General features: G+C 58.2%; 1 protein-coding gene across 19 annotated transcripts in view; it reads right to left on the bottom strand.

Moving 5' to 3' along the window:
* Nucleotides 1–20,366, bottom strand: part of CAMK2B (calcium/calmodulin dependent protein kinase II beta) — a 104,868-nt gene that overhangs the window by 43,326 nt on the left and 41,176 nt on the right. For 18 of the 19 annotated variants that reach the window (XM_032244356.1, XM_032244346.1, XM_032244345.1 and 15 more), the window contains exon 2: nt 20,083–20,177. The exons of the other annotated variant lie outside the window; for it this stretch is intronic. Coding sequence is in view for 17 of the 18 variants with exons in the window: in XM_032244346.1 (XP_032100237.1) it covers nt 20,083–20,177 (95 nt within the window). In the remaining variant the exon portion in view is untranslated. The remainder of the gene's footprint in view (nt 1–20,082; nt 20,178–20,366) is intronic. 19 annotated transcript variants of the gene reach the window in all.

The raw sequence follows: 20,366 nt of genomic DNA, 5'->3' as shown, positions 1-20,366 counted from the left end.
ACTAATGGAGATGGTAATAGCAAAACCCAAAACCCCACACTTCCACCACGCTGCAGTCACACAGGGTCCCACACCACAACGAAACGAAGCCCTCCACCAACCCCATGTGCGGGCAGCACCCACGGCCTAATGGTGTGGAGGGAACAAGCAGCAAAGGAGGACCCACAGCGTGCTCTTATTTGCACAAAGGTCGAAAGTAGACAGGTGGGCACAGCTGAGCGTGGGGAGCTGCAAGGAAAGGCCAGCGCATTTCAGAGTTGAGGACGGACTGGGGAGGGTCGCGTCTGGAACCCCTCCACCTGCCCAGTGCTGAATCCCACCACGGGAAAGGTGAGCAGGGCCCGGGGCACAGAATTAATATACCAGACAAGGCCTCAGGGATGCCTCCTTCGCCAGGAACGCCCAGTAGCGCCCAGGAGCAGGCAAAGAATGAGGCTCTCCCACTTCACAACCGTCCTGGGGAAGAATTAAAACCTCTGATCCCTGCACCTGGCGGAAACTCGTCCACCTGCAGGAAGGGAGGCCTGGCTGAGTCACGTCAGGGGTCAGTTTCCCTGGAGCAGGTGTGGTGGTGGCGGTCTAGGGGTACAGGACATGCTGCAAACAAGCATCTGCCTTGAGTGAGAAAGCCACGCCCGCAGATGGGAAGGTCTCTGGGAGAGGCATTCTCTGGCTCCCCCCTCCCAGGACAGGCACTCGTCTCCCTGCCCTGGCCACCTGGCTGCCATCTGCTTCAAGCTTAGCCTCCTGGCATCCCACAAGAGGGATCCAGAGGGATCTGGCAGAGCCTCCAGGTGGCATGGAGGAAGTCAGACCCCGCCCCGCTGTTTTGCTGGAAGCCCCGGGCATCCCTGCTCCCTCCCCGACCTGGACACCCAACTCAGCAAGCACTGAACAGTCTTCCAGAATACCCCAGTCGCCGCTCCTCCCTCCCTCCCCTTTCCCCTCCCACTGAAGTGGGAGCTGAGGTGCCAGGAGCCTCAGGGATTTGTGATGGCGGAACTGGAACCAGCCCAAGTGTCTGTCAGCATCAGAATGGAAAAATCAAACATAGTCACAATAGCATACACATGGTGTGGGCTCTGTTCTCCTATCCACATGGAGCTCAAAACCCAGCATCACTGGACATACCTGGGGAGGGGAGGGGCCCACACATGAGACCTGACTCCAGCGGAAAGCAGGGGACCAACTCTTGCAACATCTCCGACCCCCCTCCCTCTGGGGCGGGAGGAGGGAGGGCTTTCAGGGTGCAGGATGGTGAGTTCATGGGGTTACTTTTTTCCTTCCTAGTGTCTTTCTTAAACTGATTCTGAGCATTTTTCAGACTTAGAGAAAACCTGCAACAACGGTACAGAGAACTCGTGTGCAGCACTTCTGTGCAGTCTCCCCATCCCGCCCCTGCTTCCGTACGCACACCCACTTTTTGTGACGCGTGTATAACAACAGACAGCACTCAGTGTGTCCCGTAAGGACAGGGCATCCCTTCCATAATCCCAGTGCAGGTCCTAGGTTCAGATATGACACCCCTGTCTCTAAGCTACTATGCACATTCCACCTTTCCAACTTGTCCCAACAAAGTTGATGGCTAATCTTCCCCCAGGACAGGATCCAAGGTGGGATCACACATCGCCACGGGGCATGTGGGCCAGAACCAGGCTGAGGGACAGGAGGACCTAGGAGGGAGAGGCAGTGGAACCAGGGCGCACAGTTTCCTTTTGAACAATTGCCTGGTTAGAGTTAAATAAATAAAATCATAAATCCAAATCAGGAGAAAGATGCAATTAGAAACTCATTCTCCTGGGACACAGATAATTCATATGTCTGTGTTTTATTATTGAAACATCACCAAGAGCTGAGCCCCAGCCCAAAGATGATACTTATTCTTGAGCACGTTTTAGGGAGGTAATTATTTATGTGGGCTAAGGGGGCACCTGACTGCCCAGTCCTGGCACCAGGTGCCCACCCGTGGCAGCCACACAGGTTGCTGACTGGCTCTCTTTCTTTAATACCCACAACGGCACCTCGACCACCTCCTCCCAGCAGCTGCGGTGGGTTAGCGCTCAGAGAGCCGCTTGAAAACCGTAAACCATGACATAAGCTGGTAACACCCAGACACACACATCATGTAGAGTGCTTCACTCTTGGTGGCAGGATTATGGATAATTTTGTTTTATTCGTTAACTTCCCCTCCCCCAATTTTGACATTGATCATGACGTACTCCCATAATTTGACAAAGCATTGTTTTTAAAAAAGATTTTGATCCTGTCTCCAGTGAGCAAGCTACTGATTCCATATGAAGAGGGTGTTTCATAAATTCTGCTGTGGTAACATTTGCCTTTAAATTAAAAAAAAAAAAAACAGGCAGAAAAAAAAAATCTAAGTGGATATTATGTGACTCTGGATGGGACTGAGAGGCCGAAAGAAGGAGGGGGCAGGAGGAGGAGGCTTTCTCTCTCCATCTGGCTCAGACAGGCCAGAATCCATCTCAGGGCAGGCCAGAATCCAGCTTCCTAACTCTGTGGACATACTATGATTTTCTTTTTACAAAGTCCAAGACATTATTCCTGGCCTCCCCATTAACGTCATAAACCCCTTGTCACGGACAAGGTTAAGTAAGTTAAATTTAACCCAATCCAGTTCATAAGAAGTGTACCCTGGCCCTAAAGGGTACAGCAGAATTGGGGGAACACCCAGCTCAGTCCTGTTTCCTGCCCCAGACAGTGACCTGAGCTGCCACATCCTGCTCATCCCTGCCTGCCAGCCTCATTCTGGGGGGCTCTGGTCCCTGGGGAACCTGCTGGACTCAAGAGATCAAAACAGTAGCCACTGAGTAGGCCCAGAGGCCAGGAGGCCTTTGGCGAGAACACAGCCGGAGGTCTGCCAGCAGCGGCTCCCCACCTGCCCAGGATCCCACCAGTGCCCCCAGGACCCCCAGCGGGGCACCCCCTCCTGAAGGAGGTCTTAAGAGGCCTCTTGAGTGACCGGCCCTGGCTATGCCCACTACCGTTATATCCAGGTCAGGGCCAGGCAGTGGGTTTCATAGCTCATCCAGGTGACCCCGGAAGAGGGGCTGTGGGGGCTGAGTGGCCAGGCCCCAGGGCTGTGCTAGGTTCTCTGAGGGGCCTGGGGTTGAGGTGCTCAGGGTCACCCAAGGCCCTGATGCTCTTTATCCTCATTGTCACATCTCAAATCTAGGCAGGGATGTCCACATGGTTAACATTTTATTTATTTTATTATTTTTTAGAGACGGGGTCTCACTATGTTGCCCAGGCTGGAGTACAGTGGCTATTCACAGGTGTGATCCCACTACTGATCAGCACAGGAGTTTTGACCTGCTCCATTTTCAACCTGGGCCGGTTCACCCCTCCTTAGGCAACCTGGCGGACCCCCAGTCCCGGGAGGTCACCATATTGATGCCAAACTTAGTGCGGACACCTGACTGGCATAGCGCACTACAGCCCAGAACTCCTGGGCTCAAGCGATCCTCCCACCTCAGCCTCCCGAGTAGCTGGGATTAACGGCATGTGCCACTGCGCTCGGCAACATTTTATTAGGTAGCATTGATGCAAGTCACAGAAGAGGTGCCACACCTCTGCAGGTTGTGAATCCAACAACAAGTAAACCCCAAGAACCCACCCCACCCGATAGCCGGTGCCTTGTCAACTTCCCAGAAGGTGCTGGATCCCTTCTCCCCGACCCCTGTCAGGCTCAGGCTCACGGCACCTCTTTGCGTGCACTGCTTCCCAGGACTCGGTTCCCTATGATGCGGAGTTTTCTCTAACGGACTCTAAGAACAACCTCTGAAATAGACCATGGGACAGAGGGCAGAAGCTGGGGAGTGAGGACACAGGCTGAGCCCCTCCCAACCTCCAGGGGACCTCAACCCATCAAGAGGAGATCCCTCTTCCCTCTTGCCCTCCCTCTTCTTCTCCCACCCAAAGGCCCCTGGCCAAGGTCTTGGGGATCCAGGGCAGACAGTCCCTGGGCCACAAAAAGCCAATGTCTGCAGTGCCTGTGTGCCTTGTTACAGCAGAGTGATGAGCAGAGTGCTCTGAGGCTCTGATTCTGCCTGAGACTCAAGAGGTGACGCTTCAGTGGGGTTTTAGAGGATGAGTAGGAGTTTGCCTACTCATGCTGGCAAAAGACTTGGTTCTCACACCCCCTCTGATGTGGAGCTTGGAGAGGGAACTCATGAGTTCAACCATCTCCTAAATACTTGGGCATCTGGTGAATCTGCACCCTAAACGGAGGCAAGGGCGTATGTGTGTGGGCCTGTATTTAAGCCAGAAGGTGACTGGCCCATTCAGTGTGGATGCAATCCTACACATGCGCACACGTGTGTACACATTTACACACCTGCTCCCCAAGGAGGCGGCTCAGAGAGATGCTGGCAAAAGCATTGCTATTTATTTCTCCTGCCAGAGAAACATCCCACAGATCAAATACAGCGTTCATTTATACCCCCGTGAAAGCATTTATCAAAAAAACCCCAAAACAAAACAAAACGAAAAAACCCATAAACAATTGTCCTCAAAAAGATCAGGCTAAACCGGAGCCTGCAATTATCCGCCTGCCTGTTTGGATTCTAATGATAGTACGACATCCTCAGATTCCATCCCTCAGGGAATGCCGAGGCCTGGAAGCTTTTCCAGGTGATTTGGCTACAATCTCTGCTCAGAGCCCTGGCCTGCCCACCATTCATCCTGCCAGACCTGCACCCTGGGTGTCCCCCAAGGTCCGCATGACAGGTGGGGTCAAGTGCTGGGGCACAGGCAGGCTGGGGACCACCGAAAGACAGGGACGAGAAGCAGCCCCAGCCAGCTCTGCACACCCGTGCTGGGTTCATCTCAGGGAAGGCTTCCCACCAGCTCCCGCACACATCCTAGGATGTGGAAGTCACCCTGGACGACACAGGGCAGGCTGCTGGGCTGGGGACTCAAAGCTGAGGCCTGTCTCCAAAGCGCAGGGGCTATCTGTGATACGCCACTTGGTTTGCATTCCCTGCTGCTCTCTGGGCTGGTGGGTGGTGCCTGCCTGGTGGCCGCAGCCTCTGCTCACTGCAGAATCTGATATTTACAGCCTGCAGATGCTGGCTGTGGGGGCAGCAAGGCTGACATCACAGAGGAAGGGGAGACAACCCCACACCAGCACCAGGAGGGGGCTCAAGGGCCAAGGTGACAAGGCTCCCCTCCTCCCTCACCCATAGCCTTCTCCAAAACACTGAGAGCCCCGCTGGTGTGGGTTACCTGCCTGCAGAGCCGTGACTGGAGCAAACCACTTGTGCTCATGGGGAAGGACAAGGTTGGGTTATACCTGCTTAGACCTCTAGCCTCTCAGGATCAGGGACCACAGGCCCTCCACCAGCAGCCATTCCCAGATCCACAGGACCCCCAAAGTGTTGGTGTGGAGCTCTGAGGGGTTGGGGAGGGGAGTGGGGGTTCCTCCAAGCTGTTACTGTGCTGGAGGGTTGGCACATGAAAGTGACAGGGGCAGACACCACCTCAAGGTGCCCACAGCCAAGCGCAGGAAGAGACAGGACCGGGACACGGGCACGGCCACATGACCCACCCTGGAGCACCTACCACATGTCAGGCAATGTCTGTTCTGTGCACATTACAGACATTAACCTATTTCATTCCAAAAATGCCCTGAAAGACCAGGAGTGGCAGGGGAGAGACTGCAAACCTCTCCCCATGTGTCGGGAGCTCCTCCCCTCCCCCACACCACCCTTGTCAGTTCAGAAGCCGTAGGGTCCCCTGAGCTAAGAGCAAAGAGAAACCAGCTGAGGGTGATGGAGAGGTGCAGCTGACCGGCGAGGACATTCACACTGCACCTGCAGGGTGAGGCACAGAGCAAAGATGAAGAAACCGAGGCACAGAGAGGTGTTCAAAGCTGTCAGGGATGAAAGGCCCAGGCTGTTGGCCTGGGGGACAGGCAGGCAGCTCCCCTTCGTCATCGCTCTGGGGACCCCTCGTGTCCCAAGTGTATCACACCCAGAGGCCATGGTGCAGCCGGTGCCCCCAACAGGGAGGGAGAGTCTTACAGGACAAGTTAAGGTTATGTGGTTTGGTAAATCATTGATGTTCGCTCCCATAATTTCCTCTTTCTTTCTTCAGAGCCAAGAAGGGGTTCAGGATGGAGTTGGCAGAGGCTTCCTTGCCCACCCAGGCCCCCTATGCCATCCTCCACCCTTCCTCCTCCTCCCCAGCAGTGAGTGACTCACAGCAGGGGTGGGGGGTGGTGAGTGAGAGGAATCAGGGAGAAGGGGAACAGGAGGGTGTGGGTGGGCACTGGGCCCCCCGCCAGCCGCCAGGAGAAACAGCAGAGCTGGCACCCCCAGGAGGACACCGCAGGGCACTGGGTGGGGGTGACAGAGGGGCGGGGGGGCAGGCACTAGGCCCACCTGTGTCAGGAGGGGCTGCCTTCCTCTCACCCCAGGGCCTCTGGGGCTGTCAGACCTAGAGATCAGAAGGAGGCCTGCGGGGTAAGCACCCTGCTGGCTGGGGGACCCATCTGGGGCCACCTGGGACGACTGCCACCAGGGGCTGAGGACAGGGGGTGGGGTTCCCTAGGTGCCATGAGTCCTGCCCAATGCGTGGCCTAGGACAAGAAATGGCACCTTCCTGGGCCTCATCGGGAAGACGGCTGCAGTAATGGTGTCTGGCCCCAGGACTGAGCTGAACTGAAAATGGAATCGTGTGTGGAAATCCACATGGGTCTGGCACAGGATGGATGCTCCAGGACGTACCTCCTCATTCCAGGCAGCTCTGCCTCACCCCGAGGGTGGCTGCCAGAAACCCCCATGGGCCTGTCACTGGGCCCCCCCGCCCCCGCTCCAACAGCACCAGTGCCCTCTACCCACTTCCTCTTGCCTGGGAGGAGACCCTCAAGGACAACCCCTCCTGCTGGTCCCCCATGCAGCCCAGCTGGGGAGGGCATGGGGATGGTGGGCGTGGCAGAAGGGCCCTGCTCCATCTGACCTGGCCTGGAAGCAGTGGCTTGGGAGGGAGAAGCCAGAAGCTTTGGCCTGTGCCAGCTCCCACTGTCCCACCAGCTTCTGGTCCCGCAGGGCTGGGGCTACCTGGGGCTCTGCTTCTCCAGGCTAAACCAGCAGCTGCAAGCACAGACCAACATCAAGGCAGATGGTCCACTTGTGCCCTGGACTAGGGTGGCAAGGACACCAGACTCAGGGCTCTGACCCAGCCCGAGGCTGTCTGGCTGAAGGTACTGTGATGCCAGTGCCACGTTCCCAGAACTCAGGCCCTGCACAGGGGATGTGGCATGCCACCAAGGCCTGGGCCAGGAAACTGGCTGCATCCAAATCCCACTTGGAGGCCTCAGTTTCCTCCCTTGAAAAAGATTCAGGAGATGCCCTGTCAAGCAGTGCTGTCCTGGTCCAGAGGAGACTCCGAGGGCCACAGCAGAGAGGGCCCCCAAAGCCACCCCCCACCCCCACGGAGCCAGGCACACATCTGTCCACACTCTGGACCTTGGCAGGGGTCAGCAGCCCCTCCCTGCAAAGTCAGCGCACTGGCAAGACCCATCAGCCCAGATGACCTGCACCCCTGTCTCGGCAACCTGCACCATCGCAGGCATAAGAGAGCTTTCTAGATGTCCTTTTTTTTTTTTTTTTTTTTTTTGTACGGACTCACTCTGTTGCCCAGGCTGGAGTGCAGAGGCACGATCTCAGCTCACTGCAACCTCTGCCTCCAGGGTTCAAGCGATTCTCCTGCCTCAGCCTCCTGAGTAGCTGGGATCACAGGTACCCGCCACCAAGGCCAGTTAATTTCTGTATTTTTAGTAGAGACAGGGTTTTGCCATGTTGGCCAGGCTGGTCTCAAACTCCTGACCTCAGTTGATCCACCCCCCTCAGCCTCCCAAAGTGCTGGGATTACAGGCGTGAGCCATCAAGCGTGGCCCTCTAGACTCTTAAACGGCTTGCCAACATCCACATCACCCACCAGCCAGGCATATGTACACCCTGCCCAGTATCAACACACTTAACTCAAGTGTCCCAATTCACTTCGAGGCTAAACTTGACTGTGCTTGCACACTGACAGAGTGCTTGGGAGCCAAGCGCAGCCCTGTGTGGTACTGAGCGGCCGGGCCAGAATCTGATGGGACAGACTGGGCCTTGACACTAGGCCAGTGGGGTCTGGCCTTTAATTCTGTGTGGCCGTGTCCTGGCCGGCTCCTATAGATCCTGGTGACAGGAAAGGGGATGAGTGGCTGTGGGGTGGGGCAGGCAGAGGCCAGCTCACATCTCGGGGCCAGCACTTGCCAACCTGGGCTGCCAGTAAGTCCCTTGGTAGCGCTGACCTTGGATTTATTTGAGAACAGGGAAGCTGGGCGGGGATGAGGGGGCGGCTTCCAGCAGCCCCTCTTCTCTGACTCTCCTCCCTGGCTGGTAAATGTGAAGTAAAACCAGTCCAGACCCCGGAGTCAGCATGGGCCACGTGGCAGGGCCTGCCCATCCAGTCCCGGGGTGCAGGCCAGTTTAGGGACTGAAAGGAGGCCGTGGGCAGATCCTGGCCATTTCTCCTAAAAGGGAAAGTGCTCCTGGAGAATGCGCAGAGCTCCCTGTGAGTCCTTCAGGGTAGTGGCTTCTGTTTGCTGAGGACCGGCTCAGGGCAGGCCTGTGAACTGTTCACAGCACCCACAAAGCAGGGCTGTTGCTGCATCACCCCAACTTTCAGATGGGGGCAAGGGGGCGGGGAGGCTGGGTAGAAGTGGAGCTGGACCCTGTCACAGGAGGCCCCACCTGGGGCCTCAGGAACAGCCCGCTCCTCACTTGTTTTCTGGTGGGACTTCTCAAGCCCTTCAGAGGCTGCCACAGAGCTAGATGAGCCTGTGCTCCCTCTGGAGATCTGGGGCTGGGGGCAGCGAGGACTTGGGGAGCCCAGCAGTAGGTCTGAGGCAAGAATAACCCTGGGCCAAGGCCTGGGGCCAGGTCAGGATCCTCTGAGGGCATCAAAAGTCTACAGGAAAAGGTGAGGTGGTGTTGAAGCGGGTAGGCAGTGGAGGCAGACACCTCTCTCCTCCTGGGGTCCCAAGAGGTCCAGTCAGGCCTGTGCAGCCATAGGAGGCTGAGCCCCACAGTGAAGGTGCAAGAGGGCGGCTCTCGCTGTGGCTTTCTGTGCATGTTTTGTTTGCAAAAGGCAACACGACAACCAGCAATTAACCCGCCAGCAGCTCTGCCACCCCTCGAGAGGCACCTGTGAGCGCATCCTGCAGATGCCTGCCGCCTCGAGGTCCTGGCGACCACGTGGGCAGCACCCTGCCCCTCTGCATGAGCGCGTGTGATGGAGCTGGAGCCGAGGGCCTTGTAGCTGTTTGCCAGCCATATGGGGATGAACACAGCCATTCTGGGAGCCTGGGCTCAGGCCAGGGGCTACATGCTGGGGGGTCCAGCATCTGCCCTCCATGGGGTCCACTTGGCCTTTCAGCTGGGGCCCCATTCCCGGTGCCCTTATCAGGATCAGGATCGTCGTCACGCTTGTGGGGTGCAGCTCAGCTCAGCTTTGAAATGGAGGTGTGGCTTGGAATTCCCTCCCTGTCTCTGCCAAGCTGGCACATTCTGTGCAGGGCTACGGTGTGAGACCTAAAGTTAAAGCCAGCATTATGCACTACCTTGGCACCCAGCGAAACCAGGAAGGCCCTCAACGGCCTGGCCTCACGTCCTGCTCCGGACTCTGCTCCTGTGGCTAGGTCCCCACCCAGGCAAGCCTCATCCCCACGAGGACCTGGACTGGTCCTGCTTATGCCTGAGTAGCGAGCTGCAGATCTCTGCCGACCCATGAAATTATTCAAACCAGCCAGAACTGCCTCTGGTGGAACCAGGGGCCACCTCACCCCATTGTTACTACAAAGCCTGCCTCCCCAGCCCCTGTCCTGAGTGCAGCGTCCTCCTCTCTGGGCTCTGAGTATATATGACAATAAAATGCCGTCCACTCATCTATCCAATGCTGGGTGTCATGCGTTCAGTCATCCCCATAACCCCAGGACAGATTCCCGTGCTCACAAACGGGCTGAGTAGGAGATTTAAACCAAGGTGCCTAGACTCTCCAGACTACGAAAACAACGTGGCCCCCACAGGGCAGGCACAGTGACAGGAAGGGCTTGCTAGGCCATCCCTCCCAGCCCTGGTGGATGGGTCCTCCACCTGGGGCTCCCCCACCCCCAACACATACTCGTCCCACCAAAGCCATAGACACCATCTTGGCTTCCTCCCAAGACGGCAGGGACAGTGGCTCAAGCCAGCCCCGGAGGGTGCAGGACCCACCCTGTCAGGGTCCTACTCTCAAACACAAGGCCCAGACTCCAGGGCTGCACTCTTGACCACTGTGGCCTTATGTCCAGCCTCATCCTCTGTCCCTGACTCTGTCCACATCCTTTTCAGAAAGCGGACAGCTGCCCGGAGGTTCCCACTCACTCCTGAGCAGATGCCTGGGGGCCCAACCCAGCCCCAGGCCCAAGGCCCGGAAGCACAGCTCGAGGCAAGCACTGCCACATTTCTGAAGGAAGTGAGGAAAAAGAACTACAGAGAGGACCGTGCCACAGAGGCGAGTGACCAGCAGCCCGCACACTGCTATCGGGCCCTTTCCAGAATGTCCCCACCACCTCCAGATGGGAGCATCTGCACACATCCGCTCTCCCCAGTCTGCGGCTCTCACAGTCACCGGTGGGGCTCTTCCAACCCCCACTGGCCTCAGTGACCTTCTGTGACCTTCTGTAGCGCTAATCACTCCATACCGAGCGGGAGTCGGGGCTCCCCCAGGTGACATGCAGACGATGGAAAATCATGACCTCAGAGCACCTGTGACGCAGAGCCGCTGCACAGGCCTGTCACGGGACTGCAGCTCCTGGCCCTGGGGACACAGGACAGGGGCTGCCCTCAAGGGAGATACCCAGCCACGGCCCCCAGCACCTTCCAGGGCTTCCTGCAGCTCATTCCCCTCGAGCTTCACCCTGGATCTCCAGCTCTCCATCAGCAGCCAGACCAGCACGACAGAGCGCAAAGCTCTGCCATTCCCAAGCTCTGTTACCACCCAGGCCTCAAATCCGCACCTTGTGGGCCTCCCCGCTCATGCCCAACTAGCCCCAGGGACCTGGGCGCTCCGAACCCCCTCCTCCTTCCATCTGAGGTCACTACCTCTCCCCGCCCCAGCTCAGTCCTTAAGCGGACTCTTCACAACACTCTTCCCCTCCCACCCCTTCACCTCTGTTTATTAAGGATCTATACGTGCGAAGCAGGAGGCCTGCCCTTGATGGGCCTACAGTGCGCTGGCGGGTGGCCTGGAGGGAGCAAGGGGCTGTAAGCAGGAAGGACCGGGGAAGGGGTCTGCGCCCACACTGGCAGAACGAGGTCTTCAAACCTTGGGTTCACAGCCTGTGGGTTCGGCCATCTCTCCACTCCTCACTCACCTCCTGGAACTGGCAGGGCCTGGGAGTAAGGATCCCTCCAGACGTGGGAAATATCAGCGCTAGAAGACCTAGGCAGCATGGAGGCCAATCCTCCACCCATTTTACAGAAAAGAAGAGTGAGGCAGGGAGGGGACAGGCGTTAGGGCCCAGAACCCAGCTCTAAGGTCCCCCCTTTGCCAGGAACCTTTTCTGCCACTGACAAGATGAGTTGCAACAATGCTGGAATGCTGTAAATGCCGAAGCACACAGAGGGGTCCTCCCTGATGACTCCTCCCCTCCCCTCCTCCCTTCCCTGGCTTAGGGACTCCTCTCTCACCCCCTCCAAATGCCAATAGGATAGGCCCTGCTTCTGCAGCCAGTTCACGATGCATCTGCCTTCCCCAGGGGTCACGGAGGCTCAGGGACCTGGCATTGGACCCTGACCAGCAGGTCTTGGGACTTGGTGTCCACACAGGGCCACACCCAGAACCAGAAAGCAGGAGGCCATGGTGCTGCTCACCCTCTCTGCACCTTACAGGTGGGGCCAGCAAGGGCCAGGACCCTCCACACAGCCTGGCTCTCTGTTCTTCTCCTGATCCTCTTCGGGGCCGCTTCCCAGAAGCCTTTGACTAAATCAGTTTGGTTTCCAAACTAATGACAAAGTCCTGTCTCTCAACGGTCTGGCTTAGCATTGCCAGATAAAATACAAGGTGGGTGGCCAGTTAAATTTGAATTTCAGACAAAGGACAAAATTGGTTTTTGGTATAAGTCTGCCTCAATTTCAGATACACAACAAATAATGTTTAGTTTGAGTAAGTGTGTCCCATGCAATTTGGGATATACAGTGCTTGCTTTACATCTTTTCATTGTAAATCATACTTAATTGCTAAATCCAGCAGCCTAGCCTTGTTCCTTCATTGCTGCTCAGTGGCCCTCCCCATGGGAGGGACGGAAATGCGGTGCCCCCATTAAGCCCCCAGAAGGCCTGCCTCCCAGCTCCCCCGACTCCCTCTGCACCTGGAAGTGGGGTCCCTTCCCCATAATCCCAATTAAGGGACCATCCCCATCTGGTTGAAGGCTGACCCTAGGGCGGGTGGAGGAAGCATTTCCCAGGGATTTCACCCAACTCCTGGCCACGCTCCAAGTCCCCAGGAAATAAACTTGAAGGCAGAGTGGGCCAAAAGTTGGGTGGGGGTCCAAGCCCTAAAGCTGCTCCCTCAGGCTGGAAGCCACCCAGGGAGGGTGGTGAGGGATGGAGAGGAGGTCTCCCAGCAAGGAGCAGCCAGAGAGAGAAGCAGGAAGGGAAAGAGAGGGAGGGGGAGGGGAGAGAAGGGGAAGGGAGGGGAGGGGAGGGGAGGGCCCCAGAGCTGGGGAGGAGGGAAAGGGGCGGTCCCCAGGCCAGGAGGGGAGGGTGCCTGGGCTGGGAGGGTGCTGCTGGCGCAGGCGCATGCTCAGCTGTCCCTGCAATGCGGTGCCTCGTCCTCTATTAACCCAGTTCCACGGATTCTGCCGACCAGGCACTCATTATCCCCCAGAGCAGGGGTCGTTTTCCGGCTGTGGGTTGTGCGGGAGCTATAAGCACGCTGCGCTGCAGTACCGGCTGCAGTAGGAAAGCCTCGGAGGCAGCCCCCACCTACTGCACAAAGGGGTCACAGGCAGCAGGCTTCGGGGCGGGCAAGGGGGGGCATGCAGGCCTCCCTGTGGCGCAGGCTCAGCCCCAGCCCCAATGACCACAGAGACCTCAAGATGGTCCCTGTCCATCACACCTTTGAGCTGGGAGTGTCCTCGCAAGACAAGGTTCCCTGGGGAGACCAGGTGCCCCAGAAAGGGAGTGGGGGTGAGCAGCGAAAGGGCCTGCGGGTAGGAGGAGGACAGTGGTGAAACGGATCTCCTCACTGCAGGGTGAGCTCAGGGCCTGCGAGGTGAGCCCCACTTGTGAGGTCAGCCCCACCTGGGAGCCTCATGCTGGCCCAACCCTTGGCCTCCCCCAGCTGGGTAAAATCGAGAGGCCTCCACACCCAGGCTCTGCTAACCACCAGCCAGGGGACCCTGTGCAGTTCCCAGCTTCTGTGGGACTAAGCTTCCCCCCACCCCGCCCCATCCCGTGTGAACAGGGAGCCCACGCTGAGCTCAGAGGGTGGGAGGACGTGAGACAACGCCGATGACGCCAGGCACACAGGAGCTCCACCCGGAGCCGAAGGCCATTCCAGGGCAGGGCCCTGCACCAGGGGCTGGGCGGGCGGGGGGCCCCACAACGAGGCACGTTTTAAGACTTGTGTGCCTCTTTACCCCTAGTCAATTAATTCTCCTCTAACTGCTTTTGTTAACAGTAGTTTAATAATCTCTCATTATTCAGTACATTCACCAACTTTGAATGTCTCACAATCATCTATTTAATTAAGTATTAAATTTTAAAAAACCAAACTGTTAGAGCTTTGGCATCAGCTGGTGCAGCTCTGCCGTGCCCGCCTGGCCAAGGATTTCGGTAACGGAGGGCCTGAGAGTTTCTGTGTCTGATGCGGGCGTCCTCCCTCCTGTGGCTACATGCTACCGGCTGCTTCTCATCACCTTGAAGGACCAAGGCCGCCCCCTCGGGCCTGGACAGGAGTGCGCGTGGGACACTGGGGACACAGCACTCCCAGTGACTCTCAAGGAGTGAGTGAGGCCCCTCCACTGGCACTAGACCCAAATCAGGGGTGAAATGCAGCCGGGGAGGCTGCTGGAGCATGCCCCAGAAGCGCCCAGCATCCCTCTCCCCACCCAAGGCTTGCTCTCTGAGTCCCCTCCCCATCCCCCACCTCCCTACATAACAGTGGGGAAGGCCATTTCGGAGAAGCCCCTGCCCACGATGGGAAAGAGTAAGCCAGCCAACCAGGCAGAGCCCGGGCCCAGCCCCCTGTCAGAAGAGGCGGTGGCTTTCCAGCGTTTTCAGAGGCTCTGCGTTGTGAGCCAGGAGGCCACCAGATGAACCAGCTGCATCTGCCCTCAAAGAGCACGTGGTCAGTTGAGAACCAGCCAGGGTCGCCTGCCATGGGGCCTGGGGAGTTCCAGGCAGGGTGGCTGGCTGCCGGCGGGAGGATCCAGGACAGCTTCATGGAGGATGGGGCCCTGAGGCCTGCAGGCTGGGCAGACCAGATGACACCAGAAAGCTACTGGGTATCCACAAGGGGTCCTCCGAAGCAGGACACAGAGGGTCTGGCCAGGAAGGGAGGCAGCAACATGGAGAGGGAAGGTCTCGGGGACTTGCAATGTCCCTCTGAGGTAGACACTTTACAGCTGGGGACATCTAGGATGACTGAGCAACCTGGCCATGGTCAGGCAGCTGGGCGGTCAGGGTTGAAGCGGGACATTCACCTGCAAGTGTGTGTCCCACGGTGAGGCTCTGGGGTTCCAGCCAAGATCCCATTGCTCATCTCCCTGTCCTCCTCAGATAGGAAAGCCCAGAGGGCCTGCAAGGGCTGGGGAACCTCAGGCTGGAGGAAGTGCCAGGCATCCTCCCTCTACGGTCTCAGCAGACCGTCCAGCTGTCACTGTCCACCCCAAGAGGCAGGCTAGGGGCAAGAGAGGGGACACCAAGGCAACGCCCACAGCATCCAGTCAAGGCCAGCCCTGTCTGGGTCATTTTCTGGGTCAGATTTCAACCCCAATGGGACGAGCTTCCCTCAAAGCCGGGACAGTGGGGCCAGCTCCCTCATCAAGAGTTCTGAGGCCCTGCCATGATCTAGGCTGTGTGGCCACAGTGGGGCCCCCGGGCTGTGACCCACACACCTTGGAGCAGGACTCAGCACCGAGGGCAGACGACCCAATCGTGCAGGGGCTGAGTGACCTCATGATTCAACTCTGAGGAAACCTCTGAATCATTAGAAACACAAACAGGGGCTGCATATGAGACAGTATCAAGGAATGACTGCCCGCTTTTCGGGGTGATGAAGCTCCTCTGGCTGTTTTCGGAACCCTTTTCTGCTAGGGATACATGCTGAGATATGTACGCACCGAACGGTAAATGTCCCGGGGTCTAGGGCCCAGATGGAACAAGACTGGCTGAGAATTGATAATTTTGAAGCTGGGTTCATTCTAGTATTTTCTCTGTATTTGGGAATGTTTGAAATTTTCCATAATAAAAAGTTAAACAGGAAAAAAAGGCCCAAGAAAATGGAAGGGCCAGGCTGTGCAGCCCTGGGTGGAGGGCTCGTGTACAACTGGAAGCGAAGCAGGAAGGGGTCGGCCTGCCCTCCGAAGCCGCACGCTGCTAGGCATCTCTGCCCCTGCCCAGAGAGACATCCTGCGGGAAGGTCACAGCAGGGGGCTGGCTGCTGAGAATGCCAGGCAGCCCCCCTATCGGGCTGCCCCTTCCTCCTACCACCCCACCTGGCTTGCATCAGATGGGGCAACAGGCCAGTCGTGCGGCTTGAGAGGTGCAAGCACCTGGGAGCAGGGCCTGTGATGAGCCGAGGGGCATCCACCGCAACACAGGCAGCTGGGCTCTGCGGCCTGCGCGGTCAGCAGGACTCCGGGGCGCAGCCACCCTCTCACTCAGATTCCCGATACCCTAAACCTTTCAGACTCTAGAGCACTTTGAGAATATAAATAGGGGGTGTGAGGTTAACTTAGAGGAGCTATGTAATTCCACAAAAACATATTCCGGTGGTTTTCTGCTTAGCCTAACAAATTCCTACTCATCCTTCAATACCCATGCAACACAGCTTTTGGAGTGCTTTCTCTGACCCCTCAGGACTGCTTCTCCCAGGCCCCACCCAGCACACAGCGTCGTTGCTGCTGGTTTCGGGGTGTATCTGCTCATCTCTGCGTCCTCCGTGTAAACCTCTTAGGTGAGTGAATGTCAATGTCTAGGGCGTGTCTGATGGGGTTCCTCTCTCCTCCTCCCGAGGTATCCAGCGATTGAGGAATGAGACAGAATGTGCAGAGTGGCCAGGAAGCCCTGGGTATGACATGCTCCACGGTCCCTGGCCAAGGAGAAACAGACAGGGACGAAGTGACCACAGAGGAGACGCCAGCAGCACAGTGCTGCCCTGCATGTGCCCACCAGCGTGGGTCCCGCATCCAGGAGGGAGGGAAGGCCCCAGGGGACTCAATTTGTGGAGAGAGGGGCCACACTGCCTGCAAATGTCCACAAGGCCGCAGGGTCCGAGGCGGTGCTGTCTCACACCTATGGCCCTGGGAAGTGCATGTCGGGGCTGTGGGTCTGTGTGGACAAGGCTTTGGGGGCCCCTGATAAGGAAAGGCCCAAGGTGGGTGGGGGTGGCTGACCAGCAGGGACAGACGGAAAAACAGGAGGGAAACAGCCAGCTGTCGCTTCTGGTTTCCCACACTAATAAACTTCACAGGCTTTTACAACACCAAGTTGACCGGCAAGCAACATTTTTGCCAAACTGAATTCACTGACACACATCACGGAGCCTCTCCCGAGGGTGGGGTTCCAGTGGGTCTGCCAACGTCGTCAGGAATTAGCTAGAGCCAAAAAGTAGCAGCCTTCCTTCAACAGAACATCGCACAGCAGTGGGAAGGGACCCAGCCCACGGACACGCCCCAGAACATCACCCGAGCACAAGGCAGGTCGCAGTGGCCTGGCGACTCCACTTTCAGGCACAGATGCATGTGGCCAAACCACAGAGAATCGAGGCAGGGACGAGCCTCATATCAGGAGAGGGATGAGGGTTGGGGGGTGACTAGGAGGCTCCGAGGTGAGGTGTTTGAGGTGCCTGCTCTTCCTGGCTTAGGGACCCCACCTCTGGGCTGCGTGATGCTCCCCCACTGCTCTCCAGAACATTTCATACTAGCGCCTCCACCAGTACCAGCCACAGAACGTCAGGGAACACAGAAGCCCCCAGGCTCCGTGCAGTGCGCACGGCAAGCACACGGGCGGCGCTGGCTTTGATATGGTTGCTGTCAATGCAGTGTAGCCGCGGGACCTGAGCCGGGCCTGGCGTCTCTTCAGGTCTGAGTTTCAAGCCTGCTAGAGAAAGGCTGCACTGGGCAATGCCAGGACTCAGGGTCCAGCGAGGCCACCAGACACACGTGGATCTTCGTCCATGATAGGGCAGCCACGGGACAAATGAGCTGCTCCCTGGGGCCAGGAGGACAGCAGGCTGTGACCCACACTCGACCATCCCCGTGCCCGGGCTCAAGCCTGCAGCAGTCCCTGGGTGGTCAGAGGGAACATTTGGTCACCACAGACAACCACACTGACCCACGACTCCCAGAGGCGCAGGTTCAGAGGAGAGCAAAGGGCAGCCCACTCAGGTCTGTGCACTCCGCAGACACCCCAGGACCCTGGCCAGGCCTCTTGGCATCAGCAGTTCCCTGCTCTCTGCTCCCGGTGACATCTGCACCCCCCAGCACCTCAATCACCCTTGGTCCCACCCACAATGACATACTCAGGCTGGTGTCCTCAGCATATGGCTCAGTCCCTGGAGCCTTCCGGGACATCCCTTCTGAGTCTGGACTGAAATCCTGGCTCCAGAGGCCACTCCTTCCTCCTCCCACCTGCTTGTCCCAACACCCTGGGGCTCATCGAAGCTGACCCTCAGAGCAAGTGGCCCTCACCTCTGCCCACTGCTCTCCCAGCCAAGGGCCAACTCCAGGACCCCCACCTGCCTCAGTCCAGGCCTCTGGGACACCCAAAGCATCTTCCCAATCAGGAACCAGGAGTTCCTCTCGTTCCCCCAGCTCAGCCTGGGCTGGTCCCAGCCTCACTGCCTGAGGGCCAGAGCCCCATTCCGCAGGCTCGATCAGGCTCATACACATGCATGCGTGCACAGACACGTGTGTGAAGACCTCCTCTCTGTGGCACCCTGTGACAGGCAGGGAGTGTCCCAGACTCAGGGATGTCCTCTGGAGACCCACAGGTACTGGCCACAGCCATACCTGAGGACTGATCACTTATGAGCAGTTCTGTGTCTTGATCAAGAAAAAACAAGCTGGCTGCCCTAGGTCCTGGAACACGGGCTGGGCCCCCAGGGGGCCAACAGGGCTGACCAGCAGGCGGCCCATGTCCAGCTGTGTGGAGTTACAGGGCAGAGGGGCCACCCAGGCCCCGCACCTCGTGGAGAATGGTTGGGAGCGCACGCCTCTGGACCTGCCCAGCCCACTTCTCAGTGTCCCTGCTGGGCCCTCTGCAGTGCCACCCACCCATAGCCCCTTGTGGGCTGGGAGGCCCACATGGCGACTGACCCGGCCCTGGGCACTGCCAAGCCCCTTTGTGGGTCAGTGATAAGGAGGTAGACAAGGGCTGGGACAGGAGTAGGTCCCACTGCAGCCTAAAGGACCTCCCTGCAGCCCGATGTCAGAAAATGCTCCCAAGAAGGGGAAATACGGATGGCTTAGTATACAGCACGTGCTGACACATCACTTCACAAATCACACAGGCCCACCCCCACAGGTGGCTGGATCACTGTAAACTGCAGGCCACAGACAGCAGGCAGCCCTCTCACCAACCCAGGGGATGCCTGTCTCTGCCGACATTCGGCCTCAGCATCTGGCAGCCTCGCCAGATGGGTCAGGGCCTCTCCAGCTCCTGATTAGCTCAGATTTGTGCCCTGGGAGGGGAAGGGCTGAGAGCGGCAGACAGGGGCTTCGCTTGGCTCCTCTAACAGGGCATCATCCAGCCCCTCCTCCATGGACCCCACTGCATGGGCAGCGACAGGGGGCTGCCACCTCAGTAAGGCAGGCACCCCCCTCCACACCCGCCTACACAGCCCCTGCGGGCTCCCTGGCACACCCTACCTTGGGGCTCCAGCAGGACCCCTGCCCTAGTCCCTCCCCACTGCCTCCTCAGATCTGCACCCCAGCCACAGAAGCTACCCCAGGCGGCCTCTGACCGTCACCATCGGATTTCCTGTGTGCTGACTTTGGGTTTTGTTTGTCCTCTACCTGCCCCACAGGACAAGGGCAGGGAAACCCTAGGAAGGCAGGGGACTGTCTGCTCCATCGCCACCTGCAGCGCCCAGAGCTGACCATCACCAGCAAGGACCGTGACGCGGCACATCCACACACCGAGGGCCACCTGGGGCCAGCACCAGGCTAGGCCCTTCCTCGCACACACCCTGCATGTCTTAGAAGCCCTCCCAGGTCAGGTGGGAGTGCTCTGCCACTGTGTAGAAGACTTGGGCTCTGTTAGTTAGGAAACTGCCGGGTGACCTCCCAGTTGGCCACGACACCAGGTCTCTGCTGTCAGAAGGCAGATGGCCAATCGCAGCATTGCCAGGTCACCCAAAACTTTGTCACTGAGCTGTCGTCCAGCACACAGCTTTCAGGGCAGATGACATCACCCAACCACCATGGCGGGCTGGCCACCTTGAACTTCTCCCCCTCCAGCTCTGGGGGCAGAGACCCCAGTACACTTGGGAAGGGGAGATGAAGTGGGGCCCTGAGAACACCCTAACCAGAGCGCAAAGGTACATCCAGGAGTCTGAGGTCGGCACCCTAACCAGCCCAGGCCCCACCAGGCCAGAGGCGCCCTGAAGTCCCCAACACTCCTGTGCCTCCCTCTGCCACAGCATTCACTCCAGGAACCCCACTGCATGTGTTGGAGCCACAGGCCAGATGGGCCAAGTGCCAGCCAAGCCTGGGAGGGGCCTGCCGCACAGTCCACAGGGCTCGCCTCCAAAGCCCCTGCCCCAGCCTGACAGCAGCTGCGCTGGACACTCCCCATGCCCTACCTCTGGCCGACAGCTTCTTGGTGTTGATGATCTTGGCTGCATACTCATGGCCGGTGCAGAGCTTGACACAGCGTCGGACCACAGAGAAAGCCCCCCTGGGGAGGAAAACGGGGGAGCGAGAGACAGAGACAGAGACAGACAAGGAGAAAGAGAGAGAGCCGATTAATCTCCCCATAAACACTCCCCATTAAGCATCAGCCACCGGCCCAGCCTCGGGCAGATGGCTGTGAGTCAGAAATGGTGAGGAAGGGGTGCCCCTCACAAGCCACGCTCAGCTGGCCCCA

The sequence above is a fragment of the Sapajus apella genome, unplaced genomic scaffold (assembly GCF_009761245.1).
Source record: "Sapajus apella isolate SASKATOON/1434 unplaced genomic scaffold, GSC_monkey_1.0 scaffold54, whole genome shotgun sequence".
Taxonomy (NCBI): Eukaryota; Metazoa; Chordata; class Mammalia; order Primates; family Cebidae; genus Sapajus; species Sapajus apella.
Note: the sequence above shows the minus strand (reverse complement) of the source record. Positions and strands in the feature narration are given on the sequence as shown.